At 35.3% G+C, this 16037-nt stretch overlaps 1 protein-coding gene and 1 pseudogene across 4 annotated transcripts in view; one reads left to right on the forward strand and one right to left on the reverse strand.

Moving 5' to 3' along the window:
- Window positions 1–16037, forward strand: part of RNGTT (RNA guanylyltransferase and 5'-phosphatase) — a gene marked incomplete at both ends in the record, with an annotated part of 240335 nt that overhangs the window by 11400 nt on the left and 212898 nt on the right. For 2 of the 3 annotated variants that reach the window (XM_084228320.1, XM_084228321.1), the window contains 4 exons: window positions 4277–4380; window positions 4477–4565; window positions 13942–14017; window positions 15234–15474. In XM_084228320.1, coding sequence (XP_084084446.1) covers window positions 4277–4380; window positions 4477–4565; window positions 13942–14017; window positions 15234–15474 — 510 coding nt within the window. The remainder of the gene's footprint in view (window positions 1–4276; window positions 4381–4476; window positions 4566–13941; window positions 14018–15233; window positions 15475–16037) is intronic. The other variant, XM_084228322.1, reaches the window with a different exon arrangement.
- On the reverse strand, window positions 318–889 carry LOC311167381 (large ribosomal subunit protein uL6-like; annotated as a pseudogene). The gene has a single exon. The product of its transcript is annotated as a large ribosomal subunit protein uL6-like (transcript).

Consider the following 16037-nt stretch of genomic DNA (forward strand, 5'->3'; position numbering starts at 1 on the left):
TCCTCTGAAGCAATTAAGATCACTGCAGAAGCTATGTCGAAAGAAAAAAGTAGGCCCGGGAGTGACAGATTGTAGAAAATGCAATCAAAAATACATTTCCTTAAGTACACCTGATAGGTCTACCTATCTCGCATTTCTACAACAGCTGAGAAATCTGGGGAAATTATCAGAGCACATTACAGCAGCTAGTTATATTTGAGAAGCTTACATTTTTTTTTTCAATGACGACTTTTATTATTGCATCTTAAAGATGTATCACAAATAGGTCTAAGAAATCATCCATTATCTTGCTGCTCTGTAGCTGGACAACTTAAATCTTACTCATCAGCTTGCTGAACTGTTCCTTTTTCAGAAACATAGATATCATCCAAAAATTTCCTGATATTCTTGTTTTTAACTGTCGTGGCTTGCTGAATCAAAGCAGCTGAATTTGATACAAGTTCAATGTCGTTTCCTTCAAGAATCAACTCATCTTTCTGGGCTTGAGATACTGAACAAGCAACACCTTGTCTCATCCGAACCCTGCGAATGTATTTTTTACCCAAGAAATTTCAACAAGAGACCCAGTCTCCTGAATAACAACATTGATAGGGAAATGAGCATACACAGACCTCATCTTTTAACGGTAGCCCAGTGTAACACCCTTGATCATGTTCTGTACATGACTACAGATAGTGCGAACAGTAGCCAGTTCCTTTCAATTTCCCCACCATTTGTCAACCCGGAGCCTCTTCTTTTTCTTCCCAAGCAAACTGAGTTTGACATTGATGTGATTGAAGTCCCTCCGCAGGGTGCCTCTGGGGCCCTTCACAATAACAGTGTGACCCTTCAGGGATATGTCAACATTTTCTGGAATGTCAACAGTCTGATTGCTGAGAATGGTCTTCATTCTCGCAGTAGATGCCGCAAAGAGCAGAAGCTTACATTTTTTTCTACTTTGTCATGTGTGAAATTTATTTATTTTTAATTTAAATTTTATTTTTATATTTCCCATACAATTACAACCCCCTTATTTTTGATCCCAAGCCCTCCTTTCCCCACCCCCCACGCCCCATAGAGTGTCTCTTGTTCATAGTTGTTTGTTGATTTTGATATTTTCTTTCTTACAGTTATTCTTTTTCCTGGTCCCTTATTTAAGTTTTCTAGATTCCTGCTATGAGTGAGACCATCCGGTATTTTTCTTTTCCTTTCTGGCTTATTTCGCTGAGCATGATCCCTTCCAGCACCATCCATGTTGCTGCAAATTGCATGTGTTTATCTTTTTTGAATGCTGAGTAATATTCCATGGTGTATATGTACCACATCTTCTTGATCCAGTCATCTATTTTGGGGCATTTGGGTTGTTTCCAAAGCTTAGCTATTGTAAACAGTGCTGCTATAAACCTAGGGGTGCAGGTGCTCTTTGGAATTGATGTTTCTGTGTCCTTTGGGTAAAAACCTAGGAGTGGAATTGCTGGATCATATGGAAGCTCTATCTTTAGTAGGTTGAGGAATCGCCACACAGCTTTCCATAGCGGTTGGAACAGTTTGCACTCCCAGCAGCAGTGCAGGAGAGTTCCTTTTTCTCCACAACCTCGCCAACATTTGTTGTTGCTAGTTTTTTTAATATGTGCCTTTCTCACTGGTGTCAGATGGTATCTCTGTCATGTGTGAAATTTAAATGTTTTTGCCAGTCTCCCTTCCCCCCATAACAGTGGAGTCATCACTTTGTAGACTCCTGTAGGCATAATCAGCAATAGGTACTCTATAACAGCAACAACAACAAAAGAGAGAAAAATAGCACTTAAAAGTGCAGATTGTTTCTCCTGCCATTCTTATCAGAAAATATATACTTCAGAATGAGATGGAATATCTGTGAATTAACTGTTTTTACTTAGTTCTGCTGTATATTAATTTATTTTTTTAAATCAAATTTTATTGATTTGTCATTCATTTACAAAACTATATGATTTGGGCAATACAGCTTTATACCTCAATTATGAACATGATTCACTCACCCTCCACCACAGCTCTGTAGACTCAGTAGACTCTCACTCCTCTATTCTGTCCTTTTTCCCTTCCTCTCCTTCAGTAGCCACCATAATTTTCACAATCGAGTTATTTTTATTGTGTTTTGCCTGTTTTTCTTTGCTTATTTATGTTTCACAAATGAGTTTAACCATCTGGATATTGTCTTTACTTTCTTATTGCACTTAGCATAATCACCTCAAGATCCATCCTTATTGTCACAGAAGACTGTATTTAATCTTTTTAAATAGCTAAGTAGTATTTCATTTAATAGCTAAGTATATATTCATTTGAATATATATGTCCTGCAGTTCTTTATCCAGTTACCTGTTGATGGGCATTTAGGTTGATTTCATGCCTTGGTGACTGTAAATAATGCTGTTATGAACATAGGGGTGCATAAATCTTTTTGTAATAGTTTTTTTTTTTAAGATTTATTTATTTTTATACAAGAGCTGGGGTACAGGCCAGAGGCGTGGGAAGGGAGAGGATTCATCAGAGATAGAGCAGGGAGCAGAACAGACAGACGACAGAAATACGCTGCTGAGGGGAGCAGTGGGCGCGACAGGAGAGGTCTGCCGCACCATGTGGGATTCTTGCCCACCGGCAGGGATCGAACCCGCAATCCAGAGGCTGCAAACAGCTTCACAGCGTGGTGCTCAACCTGCTGCACCACCGGGGAGGCCCATAATAGTGTTTTCTTATTCTTTGATAAATACCTAGAAGTCATATTGCTGGATCATATAGTTCCATTTTTAGTTTTTTTTTTTTTTTTAAAGATTTATTTTTTATTTATACAATAGCTGGGGTACAGGCCAGAGGTGCAGGAGGGTGAGAGGATTCACCAGAGACAGAGTGAGGAGCAGAACAGGTAGATTGATCAAAGTACAACTACTGAGGGAGCAGTGGGCCAGACAGGAGAGGTCTGCTTTGCCATCTGGGTTGCTCCCTGGCCAGCCGGGAATCAAACCGGTGCTGCAGAGGCTGTGGAAAGCTTCATAGTGCTGCACTCAACCTGCTACGCCACTGGGGAGGCCCCCATTTTTAGTTTTTTTTTTTTTTTAAAGGTATCTCTATGCTGTTTTCCATAGAGACTGTACTGGTTTACATTCTAATCAATAGTGAGTTGAGTGTTCCTTTTTCTCTACATGCTGCAATCTTTTTGTCTAGTCTTTTTGTTGTGAAATTTAAACTGTCCATGTTTGTGTGGATTTATTTCTGGGTTGTATTTCATTGGTCTTTGTTTCTACTTTTATTCTAATACCATACTATTTTGATTACTATAGCTGCGAAATACAGTTTGGTGCTAGAGAGTGCGTTAAGTCCATTCTTCTTCTATTCTCTCAGGATTGTTTTGGCTGTTCAGTCCCATACAAATTTTAGAATTATTTATTTCAATTTCCTTGAAAAAATATCATTGGGATTTTGATAGGTATTCCATTTAATCTGTAAATTGTGTTAGTAATATGGCCATTTTAACACCATTTCTTCTTTCAGTCCATGAACAAAGGATATCTTTCCATTTCTTTGTGTCTTTTATTTCTTTTGACATTTTCTTAGTTTTCAGTGTAAGTGTGCCATTTTTTGCCAGGCTGAATGTGATGGTAATTGTTAACGTTTTTCAAACCTCTTGACCCTTCAACACAAGCCAGACTTCACTTAATGCTTAACAGAAGAAATAATGGTTTTTATTCTAATGCAGGAAGGATAACTGAGAGATGGGATTTAGTCTCCAACAAGATGTAGAGGTTTGGTCATGTATATATTTTTTTATTGATTAAGGAATTTAAAAGGGAATTTAGACTGTGCACATTTTCTAGTTTTTATTTTCACTTTAGAATTTAATTGCCTAACATGTGATGTAGTGATGGCTGCTTAGAATGCTGTGTTGATGTGTATGCAGTTCTGAGGCTGAGGTATATTTCAGATAGACGCTGTCCCTTACTTAGTCTTTTGTCTAATAAATTATAGGTGAAGTGGTATATGCAGAAAATTTCATCAATTTTTTCTTTTGTAGATAGACATCTGAAATGTTGAAATGTGGTCTGTTTTGCCTTATTCTTGTTCCTTCATTAGTTGGTGGGTTAATTTATTTCACTTAGTGCTTGAAGAAGAATTGGATAAGTGATACTTTCTTTGTCAGTAATTCATTGCCAGAGTAAACTTAAATTTCCTTCAGTGAAGACGATGAACTGGAGTATTGTTATATGGTCAACTTGTTTTGGAACAAATCCAGTTACTAATAAATGACCTGTTTTATTTTTTTTAGGTTAAGATGGGCTTGTTGGTAGACTTGACAAATACTTCAAGATTTTATGACAGAAATGACATAGAAAAAGAAGGAATCAAATATATAAAACTACAGTGTAAAGGGTAAGTCATTGAGTAAGACTCTTTAATATTGAAATTGTTTGCTGAAATTTGTACTCTTTTAAAAAAAAACAAAACAAAATGTTTTCATGTTACCAGACATGGTGAGTGCCCTACAACTGAGAATACTGAGACATTTATTCGCCTATGTGAGCGGTTTAATGAAAGAAACCCACCTGAACTTATAGGTATGTTTGGGTTTATCACTATTTTGTAATTTTGTAATTGGATTTTCATTCTCTTTTTTCCCCCGTGAGTTCTTTTAAAAGTAATCACCAAGTAGTGTTTATTTGTTTATTTTATTATTATTATTTTTTTTTTGTGGGACCCTCGCCGGTGGCTGGGGATTGAACTGGTGCTGCAGAGGTTGCGGGCATCCTCGCAACCCAGCGCTCAACCGCTGCACCACCAGGGGAGGCCCCCAAGTAGTGTTTATTAAAGAGAGTCTCTCCTGTAAACTATAAAATGTATGTATTTACAGTTTTTTCAAGATATTACCCTTCTTCAGGTGTATTGTTGGGAAACCACCTTGAATACTACATCTTTATTTTGTATAATTTTTTTTTGCATTTTATACTGAATGTATTATTCTGAAACTTTTTTTCATTCATCATCATGAGTCTCTGTGATGGTGTATGTAACTGTTGTTCATTTTTTAGTGCTGTATGGTATTCCATCATAGACGAAACAGTTATGCTTTGCCTAACCCTGTCACCCTGTCTTGGTCAGTGAAGATCATCGTAATAGGCTGTACTATATAGCATAGGATGTGTAGTTGGCTGTAACATCTAGGTTATGTAATTATACTCTATGATGTTCACACAGTGATGAAATTGCCTAATGATGCATTTCTCAGATTGAATTCCCATGTTAAGTGATGTATCACTATACTGTTTTTTGTCCATTTACCTTTTGCAGACTGTTCTTTCGCCAGTTATTTATTGATTGTTGTTCTTTGCCAGGCATAGGCTCCTGGAATGCATCAGTGGAGAAAACAGAAAAAAAGTCCTTTCTCTTTTAGAGCTTATATTTCTAATGTGGGCTGTGGGAGGAGAGTAGTGGTAGTCAGGCAATAAACACTAAGTATAATAAATGACTAAATTTTCTTAAAATAACAGCTACTTAAGATGACATTTGAGTTATTGTCAGTTTTTGCTATTATGAGTGATGTTATTAGGGAGTGATCTAGAATTTTTAAGGTTTGATTTTTAGCTTTTATTCTTTGTTCTTTATTAGTTGTTGAGCAGGAATAGTTTGTTTCTTTCTGATATTTATATTGGCATAAGTAATATGAATTGAGGATACAATTTATATGTTTACTACATAAGCTTATATCCCATTATAACTTACTGAATATTCTCTCCTAATGGTTAGATGTCATAAATTAACTTCTTGTATATACAATTTGAAAAATTGCCAATTAGTTTGGCTTTTAATATTTTTGGTAATATTTTAAAATTTTGTCAATATACTTTTTTTTGTACTTTTTAAATTTTTTTATTTTTTTTTATAGAGGCATGTTTTATTTATTTGTTTGTTTGTTTATACATGCACTGGGTACAGTCAGAAGTGTGGGAGGGTGAGAGAATTCACCAGAGCCAGAGCAGGGAGCAGAGTAGGCAGAAGGACCGAAGTACACTGCTGAGGGGAGCAGCGGGCAGCAGGAGAGGTCTGCGCGCCATGTGGGACCCTCCTCCGGTGGCCGGGGAGCAGCCGGGGATCGAACCGGCGCTGCAGAGGCCGCGGGCAGCTTCGCAACCCAGCGCTCAACCGCTGCGCCACCTGGGAGGCCCTGCACTTTCTTTTTTTAAAATTTTTAAGCAATTAAATGTTTTCCCCATTCAGAGATTTAACTGAAAAACTATTCAAAATCGTAAGAAAGTTCAAGGGATATATTTGGACACAAATAAGTTACCTGCCTGCAAACAAGCAATAACTAGTTATAAAATTTGATAATGGTGATATTAATTTTATTAATAACATTGGCTAACATTTATTGAACATGTCCTCTCTGCTAATCGTATAAACCATTTTATGTATAGAATGTATACCTAATAGGATTATTGTAAGACGAAAATGAGATTGTGTATGTATATTCAGTTTTAAGGTTTCAGACAAGAATATATCATAGTAGGTGCTGTAGTCTTCCTTTCACACCCCATCAGGAAGCATGTGATGTCTGGTTGTTCCACTTTTAGTGGTACTGAGATGAATAGTGGGTTTAGGTGGTGCCAGCTTCTTTTCTTGGTTACAAAGTTCTCCATCTGTCTTTTACCTAATGATTTTAGTATTCACTGATGATTATTGCCTTGATCCAGTATTTCATTAGGGGTTATGAAATGATTTTTTGTGATTCACTTTTTAAAGTATCAGTTGGAATTCTTTACTAGTAAAAAACTATTCCTGCTCAACAATTTGGTTAAAATGAAATGGTATTTGTACTGGAAAGGCAAGTGATAGATATGAATCCTCTCTTTTTTCCCTTAATTTTCAGAATCTTAGCAGTCTCCAGAGGTGACTGGTTTTCTTTTTTTGAGTGTCTGTGTGAACTCACACATTTTTATATATTTGATGTAGTTAAAGTAGTTGTCATCAATATACTTATGTCCAGATTGTCCAGTACTAGGCTCACGGGAACTCCCTTAAATTGATTTGTGTCTTTTTGATATCGCACTATCAGTTTTTGATGCTTTCTGTGTTTTCTGCCACAAGATGTATTCCAGACCAGCAATCAGTTATTTCTTTAAGGGACCTGGTTCCTTTTAGTAGAAAATAATATTTGGGGATAATCTGTTAGCATATTCTTTAGTTAATTACATTAATATTTTTAAACATAGACATACAAATATTCATTTACATTATGTGGGAAAAACACTATAAAAACATTACATCAGTTCAGGTCAGGTTTTATCCCCAAATGATTTACCAAAAATCTTAATATTTTTGAAATTATAATTACAAATAAGAGGCTATAGAACTATAGTGCACTTGTTTGCCTGTATTAGAAATAAGTGCTTCTGATAGTTAAAATTTTGTTGACTGTTTCATGTTAAAAGAGCAGATTATGAATACTAAGTACACAGCATAACTAATGCCTCTAATTACTTTAGACATGTCTAGTTATAAACATGTGCAACATATTTGTGAATGTGTATTTCCAGAATAGCATGTGTTTATTTTAATAAAAAAATCTATTTTTTTTTAATTTAAGTTTTGGACAATATATGATTTCTCCCCTCAGGTGCAGTCACTGTAGTTTTCCTACCACCAAAACACCCATAGTCCATCTCTATAGTCCCTTGTGCTCCCTGCCCCCCCAAACACATTTTCATTAAGCAAGCATATTTTAAGATAACTTGACACATGATAAACTAATAATTATTAGTTTCATTTTCTGTTCTTGTTTTTGTCGCTCATTTAGACCAGTGTGTCAGTGTGTCTAATGTCAGCGCTATGGACATGTGGAACTTGATACTTCTTTATTTTGGGGGACTCTTTGTTGTAAGATATCTAACAGTGTCCCTGACTTCTATCCACTAAATGTTAGGAGGCACCCCCACCACTTGGAACAGTTAAAATGTCTGCAGACATTGCTAGTTGTCTCCTGGGGGACAAAATCATTTCTAGTGGAGATCCACTGATTTAAACTAATCAGGTTTTTTGATCCTAATTGTTAATTTACCTGACTAGTGAGATGGAAAGGAAATGGTGTTATTGAGAGCAGGCTTTGTTTAAAAAGATATGTTGCCACAGCGCTTTATAAGTCAATTCTTCCTTAGTTATATATCCATTGTGTGTATTTCTGGAGTTACAGCTTATCTTTCTCTCCTTTTCTTGGAATTCTGTCCAAATACTAAGTAAACCTGACCCTTCTTAGCTTCTGAGATTGGATGAGACTGGGTAATATAGGTGGTATAGTCGTAGATTCTCTTCTTTTCTTGGGCAAGATTGTTTCTTTTCTTCATTTGAATTTAAAAGAACCATAGTTTTCCCTTAATACATAAATTAGTGTTAGAATTTTTGAAATGTTGTATGAATTTATTTTATTGTGTTGGCTTATGTAGACAAATTTGAATAGTTGACTTGAAATAGTAGCCAGCTAGTCTTTAGTTAATAGATTATGTTTATTTGCCACTAGAGGGACCCATTCTCATGATGAACTGAATAAAACTGAAAAACACATTTTTATAAAAACATTGAGGACATATCAAACTAATCTTGTAATGCACTTAATGGATTTTTTTCTATAACATACACAGTCTTTCATATTTTTCTGTACAGATATTTTATGATGAAGGTTTTTGTAAGTGAATAACCTTTATTATTATTTTTCAAAGATTTTATTTATGCATGCAAGTACTGGCTTGTAGACCAGAGGTATGGATGCAGGTTGGGGGTGAGAGGATTCACCAGAGACAGAGGGGGGAGTAGAACAGGCCCACCTATTGAAATACACTGTTGAGGGGAGCAATGGGCAAGGCAGGAGAGGTCTGCCGCGCCATGCGGGTTAGCTCCCTGGCTGGGGATCGAACTCATGCTGCAGTGGCTGGCAATAGCTTGTTAGCACTGACTTTAACCCCTCCACCACCAGGGAGGTCCCCAAATAACCTTTATCTTATATAAAAAATCTAGTCATCTCTATTGTTTTAAAGTATAACAGCAATAAGTCTAAAATTTTATTTATGCAGCAAAGAATATTAAAAGAGCTCTGGTACTTATATATGTTCACATGACTTAATCACTTAACTGACAATTATTATTACATTTCATATTCATAAAAATATTTAATCTTGCTAGAGTAAAAATTAGATGCAAAAACAGTAGGGGTTTAGGTAAGAAACATCTATAAAGTTAGAATATTTGTTGCTTAAAAATATAAAGAATGAAATGTACATATTGGGTTAAGATACATTGAATAAAAAGTGTGTATATAGCTAACAGCTTTGTGTCAGTTTTTTGAAGCCTGATATAATAAGGCAATGGAGATGATGGAATTTATAGAATTTCATGATTATAGCCATTTATTTCTAAGAATTGCTTCTTTTTGCTCGAGACTGTTTATTTTTTCTCTTCAGAAATTTCATTTTAGTTATATCCTTGTTCTCTATTATTGTCAATTTCTCTCTTTTAACTAAATCCTCCTGTAAACATATCTAAACCTTTCATATTAAACAATCCACACTTCCAAAGGAAGAAACACCCACAACGTTCTTTCTGTTTTATATATCCCCTTTCCCACCCGTCTCCTTTTTAAAAGATCAGTTCTTGAATCCATTTAATTTATTCCCACGTATTTCATTGCAATCTGGAGCCCTCCCTCTGTATTCTTAATAAAATAGTAATTTTCTTTTTCTTTTTCTTGTTTTTTTTTAAAAGATTTATTTATTCTATACAAGAACTGGGGTACAGGCCCAGAGGCGCAGAAGGGTGAGAGAATTCACCAGAGACAGAGCGGGGAGCAGAACAGGCAGATGGACCAAATACACTGCTGAGGGGAGCAGCGGGAGTGACAGGAGAGGTCTGCCATGCCATGTGGGACTCTCCCTGGCTGGCCAGGAATTGAACCCATGCTGCAGAGGCTGCGGACAGCTTCACAGCGTGGTGCTCAACCCGCTGTGCCACCGGGGAGGCCCCAAATAGTGATTTTCAATATTGGTCGTTATGTGACTTAAATAGTTGAAGATTCGGAGCTTGAAACTCTCCTTTGTTTATGGTATATGTGACTCCATGCTCTTTTATTTAACCTAGTGACAGTTTATTCTTAGGCTTTTTTTAGACTCCTCTCTTGCCTCTAAGACTAATGTAATTTCCTGTACTTCTTAACCTGGTAAATTGTACCATTACCCAATTAATCACATCAGAAACCAGACTTGTTTTAGATTTTTTTCTTTTAGTGTAGACAGTCATTTGCTTCTCAGCAGATTCTACCTTAAAGTATCTTCACTCTGCTCTCCTTTACTATCCCCATTACCATGCACTGTTGCTTAGACCCTTATGTCCCACACTTAGATTACTTGGGTGGCTTCCTTACTAGTTTTGTTGCTTTCTTTGTTCTTTCTCACTATCTTGTGTTTATTGCCATTGGAGTGGACTTTCTAAAATATGATCATTTTATTGTCATACTTAAAAAGATGTTAAAGTCTCCCCATCCCCTTATAATCTCTTTAGTGTGGTACACAAGTTAAGATTTTGACTCATTTTCTCCAGCTGTATTTGGCATTACTTTCTTATCATACCTGATGCTCTAGTTACTCAGATTCACGTACAGTTGGCCACATGTGCTATTTTGATAATTACATTTGCACAGATTGCTCCTCTTCTTTGTATCCTCATTTATCGAACATTGCTCATTGTCCTAGTTTGTTTTTTTTTCCATTGAAAAACTGGGGTGTAGGACAGAACTGGGGTGAGAGGATTCACCAGAGACTGCATAGTGAGAAGAACAGGTGGATTTACTGAAAAACACTCCTAAGAGGAGCAGTGAGCAAGACAGGAGAGGTCTGCTATTCCATATGTGTGTTAGATCCCTGGTGGGGAATCGAACGCTGTTTGTAGCTATGATAGTGCTGAGACTTAACTCCCAGGCCACCAGGAAGGCCCTTTCCTAGTTTTTATTCTTTTTTTTTTTTTAAAGATTTATTTATTTATGAATTCAAGATCAAGAGCTGGGATATAGGCCAGAAGTGTGGGGAGTGAGAGGATTCACCAGAGATAGAGTGGGGAACAGAACAAGCAGATTGACCGAAGTGCACTGCCGAGGGGAGCAGCGGGTGAGTCAGGAGAAGTCTGCTGTGCCATGTGGGTTGCTCCCTGGCTGGCTGAGGATCGAACTCATGCTGCAGTGGCTGCAGATTGCTTCATAGGTTGTGTCTTAACCCCTTGCACTACCAGGGAGGCCCCCCTAGTTTTTATTCTTAATGATGACTTTATTTATTATGAATGTAGAAATTGATGATTTGGCTTGACAGTAAATTCAGCTGCTTTTCAAAATGTTTGTTAAGTAGCAAATCATTTTTGCAAAGAAATCTTACTACAAAAATGAGATGAAAATTATTGATATACTTTTAAAAAATATATAATTTGTAACATTTTTGATTGTCAGTTGTTGAAACATTAATGTTGATGAACATTAACATTTGAAATAAGTTATTAATGAAAATTACAGACTTGTACCAACATTTCATTTTAATATCTAATTAAAAAAGCTCAGTATTTTTGGGGTATAATTTAAATATAATAAACTGCATTCATTTAAGGTGTGGATTTTGATGAATTTTGATATAGACACCTATGAAACCACAGTCAAGTCAGCATTTACATCTTTTGCTCTTTTGTGTTCACCCTCTCTACATATACCTTTCTTGTAAATTAAGCAATCACTTTTTACTTTCTGTCACTGTGATTAATTTGTGTTTTCTGGAATTTTATGAAAATGAAATATCTATGTATTTTTTTGTTTTCTTTTATATAGTATAATTGTTTTCAAATCATTCTCATTGCATTTATTAACAATTCATTCCTTTTTATGGCTGAGTGTTCATTGCATGTGTATACCACATATTGTTTATCCATTAGGGCATTTGGGATGTTTGCAATTTTCCCCATTATTAATAAAGTTACTGTGGGCACTTGTCTTTGAGTTGCACTGGACATTCATTTTTATGTGCAAGTCTTTGCACATTTATTTTTATTTTTCTTGGGTAAATAATTAAGATTAGACTGTCTGGGTCATTTGATATAGGTGTCATGTTTAACTTTTTAAGAAATGGCCTAACTTTTCCAAGGTGTTTCCAATTTGCATTTTTCCCAGGAGTGTATGAAGGTTCCAGTTCCTCTATATCCTCATTTATGTCTGGTATGGTCAGTCTTTTTGATATTAGCTATTCTCACTACTATGTAGTGGGATCTTATTGTAGTTTTAATTTGCATTTTCCTGATAATTATGTTGAACATTTTTTTTTTTTAAGATTTATTTATGTATACAAGAGCTGGGGTATATGCCAGAGGTGTGGGGGGTGAGAGGATTCACCAGAAACAGAGTAGGGAACAGAACGGGCAGACTGACTGAAATACACTGCTGAGGGGAGCAGCAGGCGAGATAGGAGAGGTCTGCTGCTCCATGTGGATTGCTCCCTTGCGGGGGATTGAACTCATGTTGAGGTGGCTGGTGATCTCTTGATAGTTCTGTGTCTTTAACCCCTGCGCCACCAGGGAGGCCCTGAACATCTTTTTACATGCTTCTTAGTCACTTACATAGATGATTTTATAAGGTGTCTGTTCAAATCTTTCGCCTAGTTAAAAAACTACAGCCGTTTAGCCGTTTATTTATTTATTTTTTTAATCTGGATACAAGTCCTTTGCCTGATATGGGTTGTTTTCTGTGGCTTATGTTTTATTTTCTTAATACTGTCTTTCAGAGAGCAAATATTTTCCATTTTGAAGTAGTCCAATTTATCAGTGTTATCTTTTATTTTGTGCTTTTTGTTTTTCATATAAGAAATGTTTTATCTATACATCTACACTAAGCTTGCAAAGATTATCTCCAATATTTTCTTACAGATGTTCACCGTTTAGATTTTCTCTAAATAGATAACTTTTAATTTCTGTATTTGGTTTTGGTAGCAAGTATCATTAAAAGAGAGTCTTAAATGTCAGCATATCCTTCAACTAATCAGAGATAACAGGAAAAGTTTCATTTTGAGGTTTGCAGGAGAGTGCATTAACTACAGTAATAGTAATATCCATATATCCATTTTTTTTTATTACTTTTCAAAATAGTGAAAGATTTCAGACTGAATAGAAAGCCAATCATTTTTTGGAATTTAGAAGTTCATTTGTTAGCTTTTCAGAATATAGAGATATGACCACACTAATCTTGAGAAAAGTGTAAGAAAAATAAAAGTTTATTTTGAAATGTTATAAGTTAATGTAAAGATACAGTCAGTGGTTTCTAGAAGACTTCAAAGTAGTTTTATTTTTAGTGTATTGTTTGTGCATAGTTTGTCACTTATTTTCTGTAGCCAGTCACTTTGGTTGATCACATTTGATTAGTATCCTCCAGGTTAGTTTATATTTCCATTAGTTTCTTTTCACCCTTCTTGTTTCTGGATTTTTTTGTTACATAATTTGACTGTTTTACAAATTTATGCTGTTGATTACCAGGAGGATTATTCTTTTCTTCTGGAAAAATTTATCCAAAATTTGTGGATCAGAGGCATTGTGTGTGTGTGTGTGTGTGTTTGTCCATGTCCTTTAGAGTTGTGTTTGATGAAAATACCTTTTACTTAAAATGCCTGGATTCTTTTAGTTTTAAGAGAAATAGATTTTACAGACAGTTTGTAACCAGTAAACCAATATCTTACTTTTAAACTTCCAGCTGGTATTGTAAGTTAGATTCTAAGCAGCTTAAACTGACAAATTACTAATAGTAGAAAAAGACTGTCAGGTTTTTTTAAATGTAGTTATTTTATAGAAGATTCAAATGTTTTAATTGCTGGTTGGACTTTTAAAGGAAAATAATGGCCTCTGAAATGATTTATTTTAAATCAAAGCTTTATTTTCTAGGTGTGCATTGTACCCATGGTTTCAATCGCACTGGTTTCCTCATATGTGCCTTTTTGGTGGAGAAAATGGATTGGAGGTATTTGTTTCTTGTTATAATAGAGGGAGACATATTTAGTAATTGCTAAAAAATTTTGAATTTTTTTTTAGTTGTAGCACTTTATACTGTTAAATTTTTGGTGAAGTCATGATTAACATATTTTAAAGTGGTTTTCATTTTAGATTTGGTTTGTCTTTAGAATAACATTCATTATCTGATCTTTTTACTCAGTAGCATTTTAGTTGAGTGCATATGGGTCCTAGCTACAAAGTATTCACTTTCCAGATTTTTTTTTACAATCTTACGGAATTAATCCTAGACAAATTCTCCCAAAATTTTGTGTTTGTATTCACCAGTGAAGTTACTCATCATTATTTTCATTTTTAATAGTAGCTTTTTTTTTTTAATAAAAAATAATTGTTGAGGACTAGGAAAAGTTTATAATGCTACATGGAGGAGTTATTTTTGGGCACATGCTCTATTTAAACCCACCAGCATGTCTTTATTGAGCACTTGTGATTTGTGAAATGCCTTTTCAGATCCTGAGATATTAGAACCTTAGTTTAACCCAAAATTCCTAACAGAATGGAGTATCAACAACTGAAATTCCTCATTGACTTATTGAGAGTCATTTATTTTGTTTATGAAGCCTTTCACATAGGCCCTTCTCTGACATAATCAGCTGAAGTGTCTGAATTTATAGACACAACTGCTGTACATTTCCCTGTTCACATATCCTCATATGTGAACATATCCTCTACCTTTCTCACCTTTCAGATGCTTTACACAATAAGCTCAGACTCCTATGTCAGATTCAGCCTATGCTTAGCCTCTCTCTGATCTCTGCTTTTTTTTTTTTTTTTTTTTGCCTGACTGTTGAAAGTTCTTGAAAAACCGGCTTACTTTTACTTTCGTTATGTTGCTATTCACATTTCTTTGACTTACCTTTCCCTTAGAGTTTGACCTCAGCCTTGAGAGCTTTATTTAAATTTTTCATAAACTCTCCACAGATCTCTTTACATTTACAGCAGTTTATCTCTAGAGTTTAAGATTTACCAAGGTACCGTTGTTTAAAATTGTTTCAGAATAATTTTGTCCCTTGATAGATTGAATGCCTTGAGAGTGGGGTCTGTGATTTTGTCCATTTCATAAACTTCTAATATATTGTAGGTGCCTTGAATATAATAAGTGAGTTTTGATAAATCTGAATAAATGGAGTGTAGTGAGGAAATTGCATGGTTTTTGTTTTCCATAGTATTGAAGCAGCAGTTGCTACTTTTGCCCAAGCCAGACCACCAGGGATTTATAAGGGTGATTATTTGAAAGAACTTTTTCGTCGCTATGGTGATATAGAGGAAGCACCACCTCCACCTCTATTGCCAGATTGGTGTTTTGAGGATGATGAAGATGAAGATGAGGATGAGGATGGAAAAAAGGAATCAGAACCTGGGTCAAGTGCCTCCTTTGGCAAAAGGAGAAAAGAACGGTTAAAACTGGTAAAGTTTAAAAATACTATTATTGTTTTTATCTTTTTCTTTTGCAGATATACTGAGATTTATGAAAATGGAATGTTGACTATGTTTCTTGAGATTGTAAGGTTATTTCATTCTGATAGCCATGAGTCTTTGCCTTTTTTTTTTTTTTTTTAAACAAGATGCAGTTATCTATATAAATTTATCCTGGTTTTGTTTTTAGGTAAACCTAAGAACTTTGATATTCCAACTAAATAACCGAGTGAACATTTTTAGTAATGCTTTACAAAATTGCCTCATAGTTAGAATAACTTTACATATCAATTTAGCTTCTTCCCAGATATTTTCATATTTTATATAGTTTGAATTGAGACTTCTTTTTTTTCTGTTTTGTTCATATATATTTTTATTTATATATATTTTACATCATTATTCATTTTTAAACCATGTTTGCTTTTTTTTTTCCCCCCTCGGGTATAGTCCTCACAGAATTTCCTTCACCAATTCACCCATGCATCATCACCACAGTCCTCTGTGCGCCTCTCTCCCTCCCTCCGAACCCTCTCCCCCCTCTCCCCTGAAGGATG

Source organism: Talpa europaea (assembly GCF_964194135.1).
Source record: "Talpa europaea genome assembly, chromosome: 2".
Lineage (NCBI taxonomy): Eukaryota > Metazoa > Chordata > Mammalia > Eulipotyphla > Talpidae > Talpa > Talpa europaea.